This window comes from Hippoglossus stenolepis, chromosome 4, assembly GCF_022539355.2.
Source record: "Hippoglossus stenolepis isolate QCI-W04-F060 chromosome 4, HSTE1.2, whole genome shotgun sequence".
Taxonomy (NCBI): Eukaryota; Metazoa; Chordata; class Actinopteri; order Pleuronectiformes; family Pleuronectidae; genus Hippoglossus; species Hippoglossus stenolepis.
The window spans coordinates 9,721,241-9,745,105 of NC_061486.1; the positions used below are offsets into that span (position 1 = coordinate 9,721,241).

The 23,865-nt window shown below is 43.5% G+C and overlaps 1 protein-coding gene across 1 annotated transcript; it reads right to left on the reverse strand.

The window, feature by feature from the left end:
* Positions 1–17,340: 17,340 nt before the first annotated feature.
* Positions 17,341–19,994, reverse strand: LOC118106178 (ras-related protein Rap-2b). The gene is made up of 2 exons (XM_035154512.2): positions 19,067–19,994; positions 17,341–18,479 (listed from the first exon to the last, which is right to left on the reverse strand). Exon 1 carries the CDS (start codon positions 19,680–19,682, stop codon positions 19,131–19,133), a length of 552 nt encoding a protein of 183 aa, XP_035010403.1. The 5' UTR covers positions 19,683–19,994; the 3' UTR covers positions 17,341–18,479; positions 19,067–19,130.
* Between the last annotated feature and the right edge of the window lie 3,871 nt (positions 19,995–23,865).

Here is a 23,865-nt window from a genome sequence, read left to right on the forward strand (position 1 = left end):
TGACAGAGAACCATTGCAGAGATCGAAAAGAACAAATAGAAAATCACCTATAATAAAACATTAGTGCATTCGGCTCTATGGGGGTAGTGGACTTCAGCCTCTTGTGGCTAAGTATTACAAAAGCATCTTGCACCAAATCGCACACATTCATAAAAACCAATCCCCTAAACATGCCTAATTCTTACATTAAGGTTCATGAATAATTGGTACGTTTTCATGGTTGAAAACGTAACCTTCTTGGGGAAGGTGATACATTTCCTACTTGTTTTCATAGATTAAAAACAGAAGCCTGTAGATAATAATAAAAAAAACTCACATGGTTTTATATATTTAAAATAATAATACACGCCACGGCACTAGAACTCAATGACTCGGATAGAAAACAGCACGGTGTCATTGTGTTTGTGAGTCAATGACAGGGCCTTCATTCAACAAAATACAATAGTTCCTGTTAGTACAGTAGCCCTACTGTCCTGTCTGGTGGCCAAATGGCAGAGTGCAGACTGACCTACAGTATGGCTCCTCTCTCTCTCTCTTTTTTGGTGGGGGGCTGACACACTTATTCACACAGAGCACAAGAGTGTGCTCAGTCCACGAGTGAGGAGAAGTATTCATCGAGGGAAAACACTGAATTTGGGAAACCACTTGGCCAAAGTTTGACAGGAGAGGAGAGGGAAAAACATTCAAACAAGCACCCCCCACACACACACACAAACACACAGAGATTTGAGGATGCACCATCCCACCCCATGTCAGTTTCCTGTTAACGGCTACAACAGTACTGCCTGCGAGCTGTGCAACCCAACCCTATCTTGTGAACTGCAGGCTCAGACACGGCAAAACTCTGCAGTGCGTGTGTGTGTGTGTGTGTGTGTGTGTGTGTGTGTGTGTGTGTGTGTGTGTGTGTGTGTGTGTGTGTGTGTGTGTGTGTGGTCTCTAGGGGCATGAGGAATGAATTCACTTCGCAGGAATGTACAGCTGAGTCTTGGTGTTGTTACATGAAGACACCTACTCTGTCTGTTTTTTTTTAATATAGCAATATTTCTCGCTTTTTCCTATAACCTCAAATTCAGCTCGATGCCCGTCTTCCAGCATATTTGAAAAATAGTAAAGGCGGCACTGGCTGCAGGAGGTGTAGCCTTGCAGCTACTGTCTGATGTAATAGGCAAGACACGACAAAAAACAGGTTGACCACTGCTGACAGGAGTGGAGCTAATATCTGGACCAATCAGCAAGTAAATCCAGACCCAGTCAATATCTCATGCTATGAATAAAAGACTCAATTAAGTTTCTATTCATCTAAAAATGTTTAGTGATGCTGAATATACGTTGCAGCAGCACCGAGCAATCGCATAACGATCATTTCCCTTAATTAATGTGGATTAACGGCTTATTCCTCAATCACTGACGAGTTTGCACATGAATGTTACACCAGAGACTTTGCTATAAATCACAGATGCAGAATGTGTCTTGTTTTACATAGAAAACTAAATCTATGACTCAGCAATTACTAAGGACTAATGGGACATTTGTACAGTCTGTGCAGAACATTCTGTTGGCAGTGAGGTGAAGAGGCTATTATCAAAATCTACTAAGAGAAGTTAACCAGGGAATCTGAGTATTCACAACGGAGTGGACTCCAATCTCGGAGCCCATCGGCTATTGACGTCTTCCATTTGCTGTACACTGTTCACAGTCTGACTAGTTCCTTGTATCACACAAGTCGAATGTCGAAGACAAAACAAACAGCAACATTTTAGCTCATCTCTAGTAACAGCTATCTGCTTGTGAATGAAGATTAATTAAAGATCCATGTTGTGTTCTGTCTCTTTTGCTCTCCAGAGACATGCAGGCGACCAAAGGCTGCTCTGACTTGATTGGTCAAACTAGAAACTGAAACCAGAAGACTTCCACACCCCAAATACTGTCCCTCATGTACAGATTCTGCGTATTCACATGTTGAATCTGTTTATCAAGATTCGGCTCAATCCAGCAGAGCCCTTGTTGAAACAGTTGTGGTTGTAAAGAACAGTGAGGAGACCAGGCCCCTTTATCTTGAACGGCAGTATCCACAGAACCCAGATGTGACGATAACAGAAGTTTGACGGATGAATTCTTCCTGAGAATCAACAAACGACATGAGAACGCAACCAAACCTTTGGTGCTGGGCAGGTAAAAAACCCTCCTCTGATGCAGATCTAGGTTCAAGCAACCGATTCCAGGTAAACAATTATGTTTCTCCCACTAGAATCAAATGTATTGATATGTTGAATGTCTAGAACTTTAGTGTATGTTGCTACAAAAGGAAATTCTGACCTTGAATACAAACCTGACAAACCCCTGATATTTATTCACTAAAACTGTGATTTGTATCTGCTGTCCTCTCCTCATGCATGTACTCTGCTGTCTCTGCAGCTGTTGCATTCTTCAGAGAACATATCCATCCTGTCCTGGCTTGAATACTGGCTCTATACCGCCTACACTTCTCTGAAAATAGACAAATAACCCGTGGGGAGCTTGACACATTTGGAGCTGTGCACCTTGAGAAACAGAAGAAGAATTGCCTTTATTACGCCAAATACTGACACCGAAACCCGAAGAAAGGATGATTAGACGAAGGCTGAGCTGATGAGACACACTTGAAGTGAAATGTAAAAACCAAAAACAATCCTGTTTTTAAGCACGCAGGACTTGGATTTGTGCGTGCGAGCCTCGAGGCCAGACGCGTGAATCACAAAACCTGCTCCAAAAGTCCTGATTGGAAAAAACCATGACAAAACCTTCTCTGATCTCGTGAATTTGAATTGATTGTTAGTCTTGTATATGCACATTTTATATGTGTGACAGAGAGTTGTCTTTACGCCAAACTTTCAAACGAGGAAGTCACATTTCACATGAGCAGAGAGCTTTTCTTAAATCCAGTAACACCAGATTCCAGGGGTTGTAAATTAAATAAACATTTCTCTCACGTTGAAATTCCCAATCCTTCACGGCCTGTCCACACTCATGAATATTTTGCAAAAGGAACATTTTCGGTCCAAACAGCTATAACAGCTATTTTTTATAAACATCTTCAATAGTGCAGATTTTCAGAAACTCTGTTTTCTGTGTACCTGTGTGGCGTTGACCACTGTTGGTTTGGTATTTAGCAACAACAATGGCGGCTTTATACCGGTTTCTCTACGTTTGGTTAGCACTGCCAGGTCCAATTACACGTTTGCAGCTCAACTCTGCATCACTGCACCACATTTACCAGCATTCACAGGCGTGAATGCTGGTAAATGTGGCCCAATAACTGCCTCGCCCAATAATATTTGGAATTTTGCTTTGTTCTCTGGTATTTAACGGATGTACACTTCATCGCCACCTACTGGCCCGGCATGCTTGTTTGAGCGTTTGGAGTCGCTTTTGTGTTCTCGTCTGTATGGAGATATTTTGTAAAATGAACGTTGTGTGGATGAAGATTTCTTCTTATTGAGGCACCATATTTCTGACCTTTGCACTTTTAGTGATCTTACAATTCGAGCCCAATGTGATGTGGCAGTAAAAGAAAGCTGATCCGTATTAAAGTATTATGTTACAAACCGAACACAATATTATATAAGATACCATGGGGCAGGTTAGTGCTGGTACATGATACCCACAAATCACAGTGTAATTACATACTGTACAGAGGGAGAGATACGACAGACAAGTGCAGACAGCACCATTTAAATGCTGGTTTAAGTGTGTTGTTGTCATGGTGACTAAGCTGGTAGGCTACCTCTGAAATTCAGTTTCATGTAAAATGCCGTTGCTTTTGTTCCTGTGCCCGTCTCTTTATCCTTAACCTCCCCTCATCAGCGTGTCGGTCTCTCACTTCATCCTCCGCCTTGTATCACCCTCTCACCGGCTCAAAAAAAAACAGTGAAAAGCAGCAGCTAACCAGCTTCCTCCTCTTTGTGTGTCTCTTTTCATTTCTCTCCCAGCTGTTCCCTCATCCATGTTACCACGTTAGACAGTTCGACAGCAGACATTGTGCCACAAGATGTAGTGGGGGTGGAGGACTTTGTGCCACGGGGGGGTTTACAATCTGTCTTTCCCCACATTTCTGAGGAAAATGTTTCTTTGTTTACCCGGGTGTTGGGAGACGCTGAGGTAAATGGTTTTATGTGATCTGTCTAATCTGAGAGAGAAAGCCTCGGTGGAGGAGAAGCGTGGGAGCTTTGGAGTACTTTGATTTCAGTGACCTTCCCTTATAATGCAGTCTGGCTCTGCTGCAAGTCTACACAGGTATAAAGCACACACAGACAGACAGGAACACACAAACACTGAGTAGGTGAAAGGATCAGGACAATGTTCTAACGACGTTGAGCTTCGTTATCTACAATTATTTGCTTGTTATTTCAAATGTATGCTGTATTTTTGCCAAAGAAAATCTTTCATCTATCCATCCATTATCTATACCTATTATTTGTTTTTGGAGGGTTGAGGGGAGGGCTGACATGGGGTGAGAGGTGGTGTACACCCTGGACAGGTCATCAGTGTATCGCAGGGCCACTGACAACCCCACACAGATAGACCCTGGCCAATCTGGGATTTAAACCAGGAACCCTCTTGCTGTGAGGCGTCAGTGCTTTTCAGTTGTTTTTTTGTGTTTTATTTGGGGCATATTTTTGGCCATAATTTCTGGTTTCATAATGTATCATAGAATTCAAAAAAGTTTCTTGAGCCTCCAAATTGATTTTCAAACTAAACAGAAAGGACGGACACCAACGATTGCCAGGGAACAGTCGGCAGAACGAAACAATAGCATGTATTTAAATATAAATAGTGAGTTGTAAAGAGACAGAGTGAGAATGTGCCAACATAACAGATAGACTAACCTTTCATAAGAGTTGTTGGATGTGTGGGCAGACGGTATGAGTTGACTTCTGTGTTATGGCTCAGGAAAGGTCTGATGACTCAGGTAAGCTGGAGGAGGGGGCATACTGCTTCAGAGACCGATGGAAAACATGAGATAAATTTAAGTATACGAAGCAAATCAGCCAGAGAGGAGGGTGAGGAGGAGGGTGAGGAGGGGGAGGAGGAGGGGGAGGAGGACAGCGAGGGGAGCAGAGAGACTGACGGATGAACACAAGACGAGCCCGTTGGTTTTTGCTGTTATACAACAACGGACGTGAAGGTGCAGACTGATTACAATGCGCTATACAAGCCACTGAGGTTGGGCTAATTGTGTAGAGCGTGTGTGTGCATGTGTGCGTGTTTGTTAGTGTACTGGTGTCTCTGCAGCCTTTGCATGTGGGATTTATCTTTGCCCAGCAGGCAGTGTGGTACCATATGGTCCACAGAGCAGATATTCCTAAAACAACACACACACACACACACGCAGACACGACCAGACACAAAGACATGTAGGCTCACACGTTAAGACGGACGTGATGGAAGAGGAAGACGAGGACGAGAGAGACAGACATTAGTGAGCAAGACAAACATCCTGGATAGCTGCGATCCACAGATCACACGGCAGATAATAATTATACAACACTGCGCATGTGATGAATTATATTAGCTTACAAATATGCTAAACGTCTTAAAGGGCTTAAATAACCAGATAGGGGGGAAAAGAAAACAAAAGAGGGGACGAGGGAGGTGAGGTGAGAAAACGGTGACAACGCTTCAGCCTTTCTTTCCATTCTCCAGACAGGAAGTTCCGAAAGATGACAAGACGCCCCTTAACTCCCCCATTAAGCAGCAGGCCCTCGGAGGAGGAGGCGGGGGGTCCTGATGGCTGGAGGTCCACTAAGCCCCTCAGAGCCCATATGGTCTGGAGGCTTACACACACGCAGAAGACATGAGAAGGCGAGCCCAGAGGCGGGATGCACGGACAGGAAGAAGAAACAGGGACGAGGAGAGGGGGCTGGCGGCACGTTGTGAGCATTCAGAGATGAGCGCTCATGTGTGCCACGCTCGAGGAAAGACGTAATTTCCATGAGTTTGGATAACCGTTTGTCTGGCTCCAAGGCTACAGGGGGTTTTTTTGGTGAGGAAACTTTACAGAATGTGTGACAGGGTGGAATTTGGGTTGGTGTGTGTGTGTGTGTGTGTGTGTGTGTGTGTGTGTGTGTGTGTGTGTGTGTGTGTGTGTGCGTGTGTGACAGGGTAAATAAATTAAGAGCAGTAATGACTGTGTGTCATATGATCCGCCTGCACGGTGACACTAATGGCATTAGCCTGAATGAGAGACCTGCAGCGTGGCCTCCTCTCGTCCCTCATGACCCAGTGTTGCCTCCCCTCCCTCCCTCCCTCTCTCCCCCTCTTCTCTTCTCCTTCCTCTCATCCGTCAGCTCCACCTCGTCTCCAACACTTTCACCTCTCAAATACGACTGCGTTCATCTGTCCCCTCTTGTTTATTGATTGGTTCAAGATTGTTTTGGACAGACTGTTGCTGCAGTTATTAGACCTATACCCACCTTCGTAATCGGATGACATCTCATTACGGACGACAAGTCGAGTCACTCAGTGATAAACAACCCAGATATCAATAAGTATTACCGCGATTGGAGGCAACTAACAGGTCCAAAATGAAAGAGGATCAAGGGAGGTGTAATATATTAATGATGACATGTGTTGCTATTTTTGTCAAATTTGCCATTTCCCCCTGCCAAGGAGGTTATGTTTTCATTGTGGTTTGTTTGTCTGACTGTAAGCAGTGGAGGGGTGGGGCATGACCCAAGGAAGAACCCATTACATTTTGGAACAGATTCAGATGATCATGCAGATCCAGGAATTATTTTCACTTTCTTTAACATGCGAGATGGGGGGTTAGCAGTGGGGCTATTTCTTTGCACGACAAAGTCACTTTCTGGAGTGTTGTCAACAAGAGCCCGTCTAAGAAGTAATAGATGTATTTATACCTTTTGTGCACAGCTGTTTATGTTTCTAGTCTTTCTGTCACGTTAAGCTAATCGGCTTTTGGAAATAGCGTCATTGTAAATTGCACAATCTGGACAGGTCCAACGAAAGTCCATGGAAATCTTCTAAAGTAAATGAATTGAGAGATGTAAATAAAGAGAGGTATGGATGTGCCCTGGAGGAGAGAGCGTCAAGGAGAAGTGTGAAGGGGAAAAGGAAAAGAGAAGCACAAGGACCGACACTGAGTCACACAGCAGGACAGGAAGTCTTATATGGAGACACCCTTCCTTCCTGTCAGCACACTGATCACAAACACTAGACACCATTCAGTCGCACATCACATGACACATGTGACATGTATTACGGCAGACAGTACCGTTCGTTGTACTTTCTGCAGTTCATCTGGAGTGGTGCTCCAGTCTGAGTGTTGCCTGTAGTAACTTATTTTAGTAAGTGTTGAAGACTCCTGCATTTAGCCAAGTGTGCAGTCTTTCTAAGACAACTGGGAGTTTTTCCCTCCTCCTGCTTTTGATATCAGTCCCTGTGATGATAAAGAAAAATTATGGGTATATATTTTTATCTACCCAAGTGGAGTTTTTCTTTTGGTAAGAGCCTACGGGCAGCAGGGTTATAGGAGAAACACTGAAAACTACACTACACTGAAAACGCAGCAGGCAGACAGTGAATTCAAGAACACCCATTTATCAGCAAATTACTTTGTAGCCGAGCACGGGTCGCCGACGGCAGAAAGGAGCAGTGAGCTCCAGATTTATATGCGGCTCCCACCTGTTAACATGCTTTTCGATGATATTATTGTGCCCGTAGCCCCGGCAAGCTATTTGCACATGAGCACAAACAGACCGCAGATATCATTTTAACACCTTTCAGAGAAGTGAGCAGGACTGGATGCAATCTGCAGGCAGATACTGGCTGGGGTAGATCACACCACTGAGCGTGTGATCTGTTCATAATGGAGGAAAACACACACACACACACACACACACACACACACACACGCCTTCCATTACTCCAATACTGTATCCAATCTAGCTTGAGACTTCTGCACTGAGTGACTTGAATTGACCTTGAGACTTATGCCACATTCACATCATATCTCTCATTTCACGCCACTATCACTCCATCTAAACCTCAGACTTCTTATTATTCCAGTGATCAAAAGATGGCGGCAATGCAATGGTGGGAAACGTAGGAACGCAGAAGCAAAAGGCCGGGAAGAAAAGGACTGCTGGACTAACAACGCAGGTTTGAAAACCTTTCAGAAAAGAAATCGTACAAATGTTTCAGGAGAAAAGAAACATATTTATCCTATTTGATAGGCTTCAAGAATCCAAATACATGTTAGTGTGTCAGCATAGCACATCCTCCCACAAAATGTCATAGTAATCCATCCAGTAGTTATAATAATCCTGCTACTTAACAAACAAATGCCGGGGAAAAGATAACCTCCTTGCCAGATGTAATAAAACGAAAACATAACATCAATGAAAATAACAGGTGGCACAATTTCCACATCATGATGCAATGTGAAAATGTTCTCCAAGCTCCAAGGAAAACAATGTGCAGCAAAGTTTGCAAGGTCATTGGTTAAACAGCTCATTTTCATACAATAATACATTCATGTAGTTGTTATTAACGAGAAACGTTTTTTTTGTTCACTGCTTTTGCGTTTCTGAACACCACATCGCACCACCTAGGTTTTTTTGGTGAGTACCACCGGGCCTGAAAACATATAAAGGGGAAACACTGCTTGTTTTTTCCTACAAGCAAAATTCACAGGACATCTTCATGTATATATTTCACCAACATAACAATACCGAGGGGTCTCTCGGTGCAAATGTTCATCAATCCAAATAATTTGTTCCTGCACAGCAAAGCAACAGCGCTGGTAACCGTTGTGTAGCAGGATCCAGAGTGCAGCAATGTGGGTCAGTAGGCTGGAGATTCCCAGTGTCACAGGAGACTTCCTCTTCCAAAGCTCCACACAGGATATGAGCAATTTCCTCAGAGCACAGCGACTCCAAAATTCACAGAAATCAATTCAGTGCGGAGGGTCATATCTAGGGCATCTTTAAGATAAGACATGCACTATAATGACGCTTTCTTCTCTCTTGCATGTGGCAACAATGATCGAGTGTATGAACAGGTGAGATTGCGCACATACGTCCAATCAGCACCAAAATATGATCATGGTTCCAGCGAAAACGAAAGAGACGTGAGGGTGAATCATGTAGTAATAACCTGGAATTCTGTGCTAACAAAGATTCAGCAGAGGAGGTATGACTGTTTTGTTCTGACTGCTGCACTGTCACGCTCACTTCCTGCCGCAGCGTGTTGTTGTGTGAGACAGATACTGTGGCTTTCTGGGTGGAGCCGGTGTGATTTCACACTGTGAACGTTTATGTCAACTCACTTCTTGTCACAACCATATTTGGGAAATGTTGAAAGCAAATTAAAAGTCATTGAATGGAAACACTGAAAAGCTTCTGATTTAAAAAAAGAAATATTTTACACAGTATCAATAGTTCACATTTTCACAGATTTTTAGGGCTTCTGAAAGATGACTTTTAAATTACTTTTAGGGAAAAGTTTGTGCTCAGTATGCTGAGGTTGTCCGATATTGTTATTTGCAGGACTCAAAATGAGAGAAAAAAGTAGGTCACAAATTCTGGTGAAATAAAATATAATCATCCTTTTCTTCAGACTGTAAAGTAGTTTGTTTCCTGAAAGGTTAAAAGTCAAAACCATAGACTGCAGTTTAATCACTTGGATAAACTAATTCTGCGAGGTGAGTTAAATGTCAAATATCATTAAAATACAACCCGCTGGGTCTGAGCTCATTTGTTGTTTTTGGCAATGTAATGATTCTGAGATATTTATGAACATGACATTTTGGCACCATCGGGACAATTGTTATTATATGTTTAAGTGAAAATGTGGGAGATGTCCTCATTAAAGCTGTTTTCAGACATGAACTGAGAGGCAGCAGGCAGGACGTGACGTACTCTGCTGCAGAAATCACATGTTTTTGTTTATAACACCAGCGTTTGCTCTTCTTGCCAAAAGCTCTCAAATCTTCCCAAGTTATATTCTTTTTTATTTATTTCACTTTTACGTCCAATGGGTGTTAGAAAATTCATCAACACACCCACTTCCTCGCTGTGAATTCTCCGGACATTTTCCAACTGTTTTCTCACATTGGCTAACTGGGACGTTTTCTGGACATTTTATGGGACATGGGAATGGTCGGGGGAAAAGCAACTAGATGAGGATAAGCTGAGAAACACAGTATATCCTCAGAATTCATATAAATAAGGCCGTATGAGGCCTTACACGCGTATGTCTTGGTTTGCATCTAAACTTGTTCAGCTCTTCTTTTTGTAGTCGCTCTCTCCCACATGCTTCTGTTTCTACTCCCTGGTTGCTCAGGTTATAAAAGATGTTGTGTAAACCTGCCTCCGAGGAGAGTTTTGATGCTGAATCTGGACCCATAACTGGGGAAAGGGAGGAGGTGGATGGAGAGATGAGGAGGAAGAGGAGTTAATAAATAAATAAATAAACCCACATATAGATAGTAACATGATGGATATCTAAAAAGCACTGCTCATGCTACCAAGGACAACAAACACTGTCCACTGAAAAGTCTCACAAAAGACCCAACAATCTAAATAGGCAGGAAGAGGTGGCAGGAATCCCAGAATACAGAGCAATGATGAGAACAGGCAACAACTGAACTGAGAAGATGAGAGGCAAAAGATGATGGAATGAGGGGGGAAAAAAAGAAATTGCAGATGGGGGAGGAAGGTCACAGATGTCACGGCATGTTAGTCAGAATACCGAAGTTGCCGTGGTGACAAGAGGGCTACGCCAGGGTGGTGGGAAGCAGTCACATGACCCAGTAATCAAGCCCTGGAGGAGGATGCCACGAACCCTGTTCGCTCAACCACAGATGCATATAATGGGGGGATGGAGAAGGAAAGGAGGGCAGGAGGATGAAACTGGAAGTTGTGATTATGATAAAGTTGGATTCTGATCCAACGGCTACCAGAAAATGCGTTAGTAGGTTTTACAGCATAAAAAGACTGGGAAAGAAAGTTAATATGGTGAGCGAAGGCAGATTTCTTTCACCAGAAGTTATAGGTTCAAGCCCTGATGACGTAAAAACTTCCTGTGCAGCTGAAGTCTCACAAATTCCTGCCAGGAGCCACTTAAACTGGCCTTAAACTTAGCCTACTTTGAATTTAAAGTGCACAACTAAATCAAAGTAAGAATATGCAAATCATTTCCAATATTTGTGGGTTAAAATCTACGCAAGAATAATTCTGCATATGGATAGGTTCTGTGTCACTTAGTATGATATACAAGCTAGAACACAAAATACCTCTATGTCAATTTTGGCAATTGACATTGTCTAGAATAATCAGATACTTCCCACTGAGTCTAAAATTATAAATGTACTAGTGAAAACACTTTTCTGAATGTGTGCATGTGTGAACAAAAATGAAAACGTGAAAACTATACAAAACGGGATACAAAGAATTGGCAGTGAGGTTTGTTCCTCTTAGTGCCTCGAAAGTAGCTATTCTGAGAGGTGATGTTACAGCTAGTGATACTACACCGACCTCACTGGGTGGTGCTGCTTTCTTGGAACCAGTTCCCACATTTTACTTGCAAGACATTTCTTGAGTTTTTGTGGCATCCATCTCTACCTTTTGAGAGTCGCAGGGGGGGGGGACTGGAGCCGAGCTGACAAGAGGAGGGGCGCATCCAAGTTGCCAGCGTATCACAGGGAGAGAGAAACAACATTACAAACAACACTATGGACACCTACGGACAATCCCTCACATCCCCTGGTGGTTGGCATCATAAATAGTGCCGTACACCTTCAAACATAGAGATATTCTTCATCTTGTCCGATGTTCTAAAAAAACTAGTACCAGTATTAGTAAGTCAAAGCAGACATCTAAAAATGAGCAAGAGCTCCGTTCCAGTGCTGACTGAGCCCTGAGACGTCCCTGTGGTGTATTTAGTAGCTGTGGTTAAAGGGTGTGGGTATTATTACATTGTAAAAGAAAATCTCTTCGAATTATCACAACCAACCGTTTCAAACTTCTGCGGTTTCACCCAAAGATAAAAAAAAACAAAACAAATAAATCACACAAATAGCACAGTCAGGTCCAAATGATGCTGTTTCCACTTTAAATACGACCCAATGCTTCCCTTCTAAACATCTGATCCAGGGCCTGTGATCAAACAGCAACACAAGCAAACTATGAGGAAATATTCGAGGCCTTTCATTTCTTAAAAGTCCTCGGGCAGAGAAGCCGGCTTGTCATTCAAGTGAGAAGCCACACCCAAGCCTCAGGAGTCTGCAGCGACAGTAGCCAAGTGACTGACACATTGCCTGACTCACTCAGGCCAAAGGTAACACAGGGCTATCAGAGAAGTTACTGATAACAACCTATAAACCAAGGAATCTATCCATACTGCTCAATTATATATTTAATCATAACGGACAGAAAGATCAGATTTCAATCCTTTTCAGGGCTACACACACATCGTGACCTGATTTTTCGGCCCCATCATAATTAAAACACTGATTGTAACTTGGCTCAATTACAAATCAGGTCCTTAAGCACTACTTGTCCTCGGTGACACAAGTGAACAAAAGCTATTAATCCACACAGGGGACGCTATGAGTAACTGGTCCTGTCTGACTGGCTTCTTTGGCCTAGTTTCCCTTTCAGATCGAGCTCTTGTGCGAACTGAGGCAACTGTGCTATGATTATCTAAAGATGGGTATAAAGAGCTGTTTGACTGTGTGCCCAGTGGGATCCATCTTGTGACACAGTGGGGCGGTGTCTGGAGGCCTGTTTAGACAAACCCTGCACTCTGTCTTTTATCTCTCACTCTTCTTCAACCTGTGTGTCTGCTGCAGCATTTTCCTCTATCGGAGTTGTGATCGGCAAAGACAAAATAAGGAAAGCATATGGAGGCACATCGGGAAAAGTAATTTCCAATCGGGCAGAAAGGGTAATATTTGCAAAGGCAGAACCGTGAGAGTGATCATATCGAACCGTCCTTATCATACCCCCACTGTCTCCTCTCTCCTCCAATTCGGGCTAAAGACATGTCCAGACATTACAGTTGAAGGAATGACAGGAATGACAGGAATTCTGGGGCTTTCCCATCCAGGCTCAGTGAGCTCCGAGCGAAGAGGCCACTCCCTGATCTACTCCGAGAGCTGAATGAAGGAGCTAATGGATGATCAGGCATGACGCCTCTCACTCTCATCTGGCCTTTGTTGTGTTTACTCAGGCTAAATCCAACTTCTGTGCTTTGGTTGAAGTTTTGCATCAATTGCTATGGATTCGCCTGCTGTCCACACTCCTCAAAACATTACTGGCCCTGTTTTAGTTTGAAAACCGCGGGTCAGCGTTTTTAGTCTGGAAGGGCAGAAACTGAGATGTTTTTAAACGATGAAGTAGAAACTCACAACTGCTTGCTGATCAGGGATTCGGTCACGGCGTGGCCTTCACTGATTCGTCAGGCTCCTATCACATGACCCCTTCCAAGGAGAAAACAACCGGCATTAGCCTCGGCTACCAGTGCAGAACGCAACATGATTAATCAATTACAAGCGTTGCTGACCCCGTTGTCTTTGCTAACAGCTGATGTGCACTTACATTCGACATTTTACAATGATTAACTTCTTACATGTGTAAAAGACTTGCTACTTTTCAAGCGATCACGTTAGTAGCCTCGCTCTTTCCGCAACTCACAACTAAATGCTTCCTGTGTCCACTGGCCCACGCATGCCCAGAGTGTGGTCATGTGATATGCATTTTCAGCAATCTACTGGATAGCACAGCTAAAGGTGCAGTAGGGTCAAAGAATATGAGTTGATATCTGGGTCATGAGGAAAAAGTGACAGTTCTAATCGAGCTCAGTGCCTCTGTGGAGCGACAGAGGAGGTGAGTGACGCCTCCGCTGCTTGTGTCTGGACAAAGTCTCTGTGTTGGAATGCTGCAGGAATCTCAACTCCAGTGTGTTTAAATATGCACAGTGTACATTCGCAGTGTGTGTGTCTGTGTGTGTGTTCATGTGTGAGTGAAAGAGAGAAAAAACAAAGCTCATTCAGCCTTTGAGGGGAAAGCAAACAAGGAGCGAACGGGTACTCCTGTGTTGTTATGGTAATTCTGGGCACAAAAGGAAATAACAGTGACACTCAGTGATTAACAATGCTGCTGCATGTAAACCGAACAAAAGGACAGTCCCATGCATTCCTGGTTAGATGAAGAGTGACAAGTGGCGTAAGATGTCAAAAATAAACACGTGGAGAATTGCTGAATTGACTCCGGAGAGGGATCCTGCCTTCGACAGATACAGTACATAACAAGCACATCTGCCAAGAAAGAAAAGAGGCAAAACCACACTTTTGAACAGAACAGAGACTCAAAAATAGCACGATGACGTTGGGAGAGAAGAGAAGCCTGTAATTCAGCGAGGAGCCTATATAGTGATTAAGTCCCATGTAAAAAAAAAAAATGCAAACACACACCACCCACTCTGACTGGCTGTCGCAACACTTCCTGCCAGAGAAACTGACTCCAGTAGCGAAAGAACACACAGATCTTGCATCTGTGCAGTGAGCAGCACATTTAACCCCAATCTTAAATCATAAAGAAACCGATGTCTAGTTTACTGTCACCAAAGAAATTCAATTATTCATGTAAACTGTCAAATCTGCCTCGACAATTCTTGGATCATCTCTGGAAGTAAAAATCTCACTTCCTGTCATGAGCAAATAAAATGTACGTTTTGTGGCGACTGAGAGGAAGATCATCAAACAGACTGACACCCTCCTCTCTTACAGTCACTATTCCAGCAGTGTCTGAACTCACATAGGTCACGAGGCCACCCTGAGCAGCCATACCACATCCCAACCCCCCTTAACCATGGCAACCACATCACATGACCATCTCCCATGACCAGCAACCACGGACAGGCTGGGCCATCTGCAAAACCTGAGCAACGCTGATTCCCTCTTGACTGCATCTAAAACAAAGAGCTTTTAAACAGCTTGATTGCTTAAGAAAATAATAATAATAATAATGAAAACAAAACATATTGACACTTAATAAATGAAAGACTGCTACCAATTAGACTGACAACCACCCGCAGTCAACACCGGTGCTGAGCTGTGCACAAAAAAGGCAGGAAGTGAAACTTTCACCTTCTCACTTTTCGAAAGATAAAAAGAAACAGGAACTCGACGGGCCCCTTTCCCTCCAAAGGGCAAATTCTTCTGCTATCAGATGTTTATACCACAGCAAGAGATTGAAGCCGCGCAGCAACAGAAGATGGGGGGTGTACATTTACAGTATCTGGGGCATAGCTGTAATAAATTCTCCCTCTCATCCACTACCACTTTAACGCTATTATGTTCAGGCAGAGTTCAACTCCAGTTCTGTTCGCGTCTAATCGGACAATCTGAGTTAAGGCTGTCTGTATTAGAGGAGGCACGTTATTAGCTATGACTTCATGTAGATGGTATAGATTTGAACCAGCCACAGCTTGTGGTGGATGTAAAGGAGATCTGAGCGCTGCTATCAACAGTCACACAAACACAACGAACTTCTCAGAGGAACACTGAAACCCAATATTAAGCTGTAAACCTGTCACTTCTGCTTTTAGGGAGGTAGATAAATACAAAGTATGCACGTGTACTTGGATTTCTACTCACACACACACACACACACACACACCACACACACACACACACACACACACACAGAGAAACTGATGTTAAGCAACACCAGGGCTGGGCAAAATTCAATATTATGTTTTATCATATATAACTGCTCACTTGGAACAGTATTGTTATTATTTTGCAAAAGATATATGTATCTAAATGAATGATTTTAATTGTAAAACACAGCTCATCGCAATATATATTAATCTGATTTTGCATTAGCATTACATTCGCTTTATTGTTATGTTTATTAATATCACAATATTGATTTCAACTATTTTGCCCAGCTCTGACATGCACACCTGTTTGATCGCACCTGTTGGATGTAACATTCACCCTGCATTGCCCCCCTTCAACCATGTACCCTGGCCTCCCCATGCCCCACAGTCACATGCTGCACGCAAAGCCAAAGAATACATACGATACCGATGCTTACACTGGCAAACAGGCTCAGATACCGGGGGCCAACACAGTCCGACGTAAGGGTTCGACCCTGCACTGGACAGTGACAGGAAGACACACAAAGCCCAGACTCGGTAACACAACACACAAACGGTGCAGCTTGAAGACCAGCACACACCTACTCTAAAAAATTTAACTGGGCTCTTATGTGAAGCTTGTCTTGTGTTTGTTTACTCCCTTCTCCCCCCTGAAGCCATTCCGTGGTCGTCCAGCCAGCCGGGGGCAAGGTAATCCCCCTAGGTAAACACAGGCAGAAGCAGGGGCCTGCTCAGTCATACCAGCCTCTCCACATCACACTGCTACACCCACGTACACACTCACTGCACCCAGGCTGAAGCCCGGGGCTGAAACATTGCTACACCCACACAGTTAAAAAGAGATGTTTCTCCGGAGCAGCACTACATGGCCTTGTCTATTAATGCATGTGAGGACGAGTAAGTGAAGGCGCTTTCATCGCGATCCCATTTGCGCTGATGGATACCGTTAAGGTTCATCAAAAGGAGATGACAAATCTCATCAGGTAAGATACAATTATCTTAACACGGATTCCTGCTGTTGCATAGAGCCCGAAGATAGCCATGCTTATAGTATCAGTGTCACATTGACTGACAGTTCCTTATCTTTTTTTTGGTTTTCAAACTAGATATAACCATAAATACACTTTGGTCTGTTTTATTTTGAGTTTGTGATTTTGCACATACACAGCAGCGGTCTCAGCGCTAACCAGATGGAAAGTTTTGTGTTTGAGAAAATAAACTCTGACCAGGCAGCAGTAGAAAATATGATTGTTTTGGGGAACTGGCAAAATTGCTTTCATGATTTATGCAATAAAGCTTCCCTGAGGGTGCCCAAGGTAAAGCTCAACACACGCATTGCATTTCCCTATTGTACTCATATTTCCCACTGACCTGCGGGCTACTACACATCCTCAACAGCTCGTGTATAATTTTAGGGGTAAGACTGGTTGCAGCAAATTCCGCACACAAAAAAAACATTTGCTTTTTTAACTACTGCATTGTTTTGGGGCATTTAAAGTAATCCCGCTATTTTTGTGTATCCAAAGATACAAAGCTGGTGTTTTAACAAATGACACACTCCTGTCCAAATTGCCCACGACAACATTGTGTAGGCTCAGCAAACTGGCAATTAACCATTGTGATAAAAAGCTGAAAACAAGTGGATGTTGACAAAAGAGAGAAAAGACAGCCTGGTTTCTTTTTAAAAAAATGCAATTTGTATTAAAAGTCTTGTTTTCAAAACAGACCGCCCACTGTTAAAAGGCTGGTCTGAAATTAAACTTACAATCAGGTTAGATTTGTCAACGGTACATCATCACATTTCCTGTTAAAAACAACAAAATAAAGAGAACAAACAGATTTCCTTTGATTGAAGTGGTCTGGCAGCGTCTGATGTTGTCACCACCTCTAGGGGGTTCCAGTACCTGTTCGTTTCAAGATATAGGTTTGGCCAGACCAAGCAGACATTGCAAAATGAACACTGTAGACTTCAAAAAGGCAAACGTAAAACATACAGAAAACCGCCATTCCATTAACAAAAAGCCTATTGTGTTTTTTTTTTTCAGCCTCCACCCTTACGAGATTATCCAGAACAGTTCACTAGTTTGTGGGTTGCCACGTTGAACAGTTCTTTTGGTGATACATGTAGGTTGGCACTAAATCTGAACAGCTGATTTGTTTTGGAAAGGCACTTGACACGAGGGCGAGCGGGTCGCCATCCCTGTGTCACTTCAGTTAAAAAGGTCCTCTCGCAGACTTGAAGAGGAGAGGAAGGGAAAAAAAAGAAGATAAGTGGCACGCATCACGTTTACTCCACCAGCAGATAAATTCGTCCATTTCTTTTGACGTTGGAGAAAAATAGGATTTTAAGCGTTGTGGAGCGTTGCTCCAAAGTGGGTTAGGCAGAGACGTCACCTTAATCTTTAGCATCCCCCGGACTGTGCAGTCTTTTTAACAAAATATACTCTCTCTCTCTTTCTCTCTGTGTCTTCGTCTTATACAGAAATATCCATTTATGAGTCTCTAAGTGTTGCCCTCCATTTCTTTTCCATTGGGGTTTAGTTCCAGTCGGGAGTACAGTTGGGAGCTGGTGAGGGAGGAGGGTGTCACGCTGAAACTCTGGGTCTGACACTGTGTTGACATCGACGGTGGACACTGATCGTGCAGCAAAAGATACTCCAACCCAGCAGAATTCCTGAAGAGTGGACCCCTCCCTCCGTCTCAGTTGCTCCCCCTCCCTCCTCGTCCCCCTGCAGCATTCCTGCCTTCATTCTCCTCCAAGGCCGGGGTGAGACACGAAGAAGAGCTCAACAGTACACACTTGCTGCAACACACTGCCACAAAGAAGAGAGAGGGAGAGAGAGAAACACAAAAATCATGAATGAGCTACAGCGACCTCTGAGTAAACATGGAGAAAAAACATTGGCTTAATTCTGGGCTTGGCTCAACCAAAAAAAAAAATACAAAGTTGCTGATCTGTGAATGTAGGCCATACAAAGAAACACTGGAATCTCCACAACTCCTGTCATCCCCATTTCAGTGAGCAGCTGTTCGATGGTGCACAAACTCAACCAGTAAACTTGGTAAACCCAATAAAGTCAAGTCATAGCTTGTCCATCCAGTTCTGCTAATGACACTTCCCACTCAGGTCTGCTCTGCAAAACAATAGACTGCAAGTGTCCTGGCTTTGGGTAGTGAACAGTGAGAACTACAGCTGATCAGCCAAAAGTGACCATAGACTAAAAGACCAAAGGGGAAGCATCACCATTGACCCAGTTGAGCATACATCCGGTGTGGTGCTGTGGACTTCTCTAGACTTAATATGGACATGTGCTAATAAAGGAGTTCAATAATAACAAGTGTTTATGTGGTGTCACCTAGTAAATCTATCGCCGTGCACGTGCGGGGTGTCTCCACTTACCATTGCAAACTGAAAACCGAGCAAAGAATAAAACTAAAAGCCGTCCTCGTTGTTTTTTTTTTTCTTAAAGAATGACACAAGACGAGCAGCACTGGTCGTCGCCATTCGGTGTGGAGGCATAGTTCATCTGTCGGACAATCTCCGCGAACAGTTCGTCCACGGAGCTTTTGTTTTTGGCTGAAGTTTCTATGAACGGGCAGTTCCATTCGTCCGCCAGCGCCTTCCCCTCGCCGGACGACACCTCCCTCTCCCCCTCCAGGTCCACTTTGTTCCCCACCAGGATCATCGGCACCCGCTCGTACCGCTTCACCCGGATGATCTGGTCCCTCATCGGCTTGATGTCCTGGAAGCTCTGCTGGTTCACCAGGCTGTAGACCAGGATGAAGCCCTGGCCGTTCTTGATGTACAGGTCCCGCATGGAGGCGAACTGCTCGGTCCCCGCCGTGTCCAGGATCTCCAGCACGGACGGGGACGAGTCCACCTCGATCTCCTTCCTGTAGAAGTCCTCTATCGTGGGGTCGTACTTCTCGATGAAGGACCCCGTCACGAACTGGACGGTCAGCGCGGATTTGCCGACCCCACCGGATCCGAGCACCACTACTTTGTACTCTCTCATGGTTCCCCCCCCGACCCCAGAGAGCCGCCGACACTCCTGCTTCCTCTCCGCTAGCCGCCCTGCTGGCTTCTCCGCCCGCTCACCGTCGCGTCTCCGCCGGCAGTTTTCTCCGGGCTCCCGGTCGGTGGGTGCGGGGCGTGGCCGTCAACTATTGCCGCTCGGTGGGTAGATACGGTCTCGGACCCGCGCTCAGCATCTGTATTGTGACATGTTGGGCTCCGGACGTCGGACCCAGCCGGTTCTTCAACAAGCTTCCCCCGTTTTCGTTCAAGTAGCCACCGAGAGCCCGTTGCTCTCTTTGACGGAGTCAAGCCGGGCGGAGCCAAGACGCACCTTTTCCTGTGTGCGCTTTCAAAATAAAACTTAAATAGCGTCATACACTATGAACAGTAAACCCAACTGCGCTTTTTACACGTTTTGAATCAAACACTTAGAAAAGTATTCCTTTAATTGCTGAAATTCTGTATAAATCTAACATTAATGATACTTTTTAATGTAGCATATGTTTTATTTTGAAAGCAAGCTATTCATATCCGGTGTAGTTCCTGGTAACTACGGACAACTTGACGCTGAGCTCTTCCTGCCCACAGCACGCAGTCTACGTCCCACGTCACGGACTCGGTCTCCGGAGTTAAAGGTGCAGTGCGGCTGTTATCGCACAGTCAGCTCCTCAGCTGCCCTCAGAACCCACGCAGACCCGCCACACCTTAGTTTCGACATCGATGATCCTCGGGCTTACTACTGCTTGACTCACTCTCACACACAATTTACTGGAAAGGCCTCAGTCTACTGCGGCCTGTGCCGTCATCTCATTGCCCAACTCCCCTCAATGCAACCTGGGTCTTCCTTCAAGTCCCGTAAACTTTTATCGGCTTCCTCACATAAGTTTCCAGTGTTTCTAAAGGATTTTAAACAAGTCGAGGTGAATTCAAAGTGATAAACTTGTGGATTTCCACTGCTGGGATTCGAAAAACGATGAGTAATCCTCTGTAATTATGATGACACAGCACTTTTCAAAACAAAGTTGCATAGTGCGTCACAGATAAAAGAAACACAAGTGGAAATGAGAAAAACAAGTATAAAAGAATGAATCAAAGAATAAAAACACCATAATCTAAGCTTGACCATCCATTAGAGCAATAAAAACTAGAATTAGGTCAAATCTTGGAATGCAAAACAATACGTTTTGAGCTTTAATTCAAAGGAAGCTACAGACTTTAGCGTAACGTATTTCCTCCAGCATTGTGTTCCACAGCCTCGATTTGGACAATTTGGCCAGAACGTCACACCAAACACTTGCTGTTTGTAGGAAACGATTTCACAGTGGCGATTCCAGAGACTTTCAAAATATCACAGAAAGTCGTGATACCTACTTCTTCTTCTTCAGTTTTTTTTTATGCCGGTTGGCTAACAACCTTTAGGTGCATTACCGCGTTACCCTGAACTGGAGGGTGGAACCCTTGTGTGATTAAAAGTGACTTCAGAAGAAAAACAAACATGGAGGAGGACCGATGTCATGCGTCTGTTTTGCAGCGAGAAAAACAAAACCTATCGATGAAATCATGGTGTTTTTTAGTCACAGCTGTACAAGTACGCAACATCCGGTGGGTGACGCTTCCCGTCAGCTCGTTCTCACGCTCACTCTCTCTTGCTTTTGCGGGTTTCTGTCGGAGCTCAGGGATCTGGGAGGCTCCGACTTAATCGTAAAACCCCAACACTTGTTTTATATTTATTTGGCCATATAATCGACACGGAATGACCTCCAGTCCGAAGCGCTCCCGCCATTCTTGGAAGGGGCAAATTGGGTCTAAAATCGCCCCAATTATCCTCTAGTGTGCAGCAGCCTTTAGTGTTCAGCCGAGAATCTGGAACAGTTAAATGGTCAGAGGATCTCAAAGTGCAAGCAGGGTTGTATGGGGATAAAAGATCTGTGATTTAATGAGGAGTCAATTCTAAAACGTACTGGAAGCCAGTGTAAAGAGGCTGAAAGAGGGGTGATATGTTCCAACTTGTTCACTCTGGTTAAAAACCTGGCAGCTTCTGTGCCGTCTGAAGCCGCTCTACAGATTTTCTATTGAGGCAAGTCAAAAGGCTGTCGCAGTAATCCAGACGTGATGAAATAAAAGTATGAAATATAATTTATAATAAATAGTAATAATAAACATAATCAATAATGACACTTATAACTTAAATTATAAAGCAGGTACAAAGCGTTTCACAAAAAGGACAAATAACAGGAATACAAGACATGAACAACAAGAAGTGAATGTCATTTAAAATCAAATAAGACAAAAAATTATATAATTCAAATTCGAAAATCAAACATCTTTTAAAAGTAATGTCAAAACAAAAGGATAAAATAAACATAAGTAACAGCATAAAACAATCAAGAAAAAGCCATTCAGTAAAAGTATGTTTTGAGAGAAACAATATGACACAATATTAGACAACAAAGAGGAAGTGACTCACTTCACTGTTCCTGTGAAGCCTGACCCCACATGTGACACATTATTCACCTTTTGTCTAAACGCTCTGAGTGCTTATTTTATTTTCACGATGCGACTCAGTATCAGATAAATCTTCATTTCCTTCTTCGCTGACTTGTGCCACTGAGCCACGTTCCACCGATACCTGAACCACACTCACCAGGAAGGAAAGCTATTTGTTCTCTCAGCTGTTTCTCAGACTTCCTCAGAATCTGGAAGTTAACCATGACTCATGACTTGTGTCGAAATCTTTAATCCGTGTGGTAACAGCATGTGATAAGCCTGTAATAAAATTGATTACTGAAGTCATCACATTTCTTTGTTTGTGTGGGTGTGCATGGGTTCATCATTTTTGTCCTATTGTGAGCTGTGAAATAACCACTGTTTCCAATCAATGCCCATGAGCAGAGCGCGGTGATGACTAAACCACGGTCGTGACCTCGTCACCTCGAGGGACGGCTGGGGAAACTCTGCCAGATCAATACGGTTTTAATTCATCTACAAATCACCACCAGCGATTCAGCTGATACACTCATGCAGTGCAATGAATGAAAAAGCAGATTTGTGAGTCAGTATCACTTTGATGGTTGAAGATGAAAGAAGATGTAATAGTGATGATCCACAAAGACAAGATGTTCATACACCGACACAGAGATGGAGGCACATGCAGATGCAAAACACTGTCAAAGGACCACCACCTTGTGAGAACTATTCATTATAGAGCCAGAAGGGCCCTCAGTACAGAGCAAACCTCCACCGAGGCCCAACAGTCCCCTTATGAGACAATATGATTCCCTGGGAAATCTGTAAAAATGTCCAAAAGCATCATTGTTAAAGAAAAGAAGAAAAAACAATCCTGTTTGTGGCCCTTTTTCTGGATCCGCTCCAACATTCAATGGGTTCTTTCCTGGCCCATGTCCCATCGTTTCACCGTGTTTAGTGGAAATCTGTTCAGTAGTTTTTGCACAATCCTGCTGACAAACAAACAAACACATTCAACACACTTATTGACAACAGTTCTCTCAACATGCCTGATTTTTATCATCAAGATCTATGGATTTTTACCCGGGAAATCAGTGAAAATGCAAAAAACAAACAAAAAAAACCACCCTATCTTGAAATGTTAAAGAAAAATATAAACCATTCCTGGATCCACCTCAAAATGTAATTAAACAAATAAACAGACAGGGATGAAATCATAACCTCCTTGGCGGAGGTAATAAAGCAATAGATACAACATCATAGTAAACACATTACTTCAAAGTAACACTAACTTTCTTTTTAAAAGGTACAAAGCATTTGAGCTCTAGTTTCAGAATAAATTCAGTTATTGATATTGGGTTAGAGTTAGTTCATACTCATATTACTTTGTGGCCTAAGGCAGATATCAGATATCATGGCAGTATTATCCCTCTAGCTCCAGAGTGGGTTCATCCTGCATTAATCTACCTTCAATATATCCATCAACTTCATCACTTTTATCCCATATTTTGCTGTAAATGTAAAAACATGATTGTGTTTTGTTGGGTTAAAGGTACCTGAAAAACAAACCAACCCGCAACACACACACACACACACACACACACACACACACACACACACACACACACACACACACACACACACACACCTTTGACATCTAAATTCCAGCCCTGGGTGACATTCAGTGAAATATGTGGATTGGCTCATCATGTGGT

Coding starts and splice junctions, on each gene's coding strand:
- LOC118106178 (XM_035154512.2), bottom strand. CDS start 19,682: ATGAGAGAGTACAAAGTAGTGGTGCTCGGATCCGGTGGGGTCGGCAAA.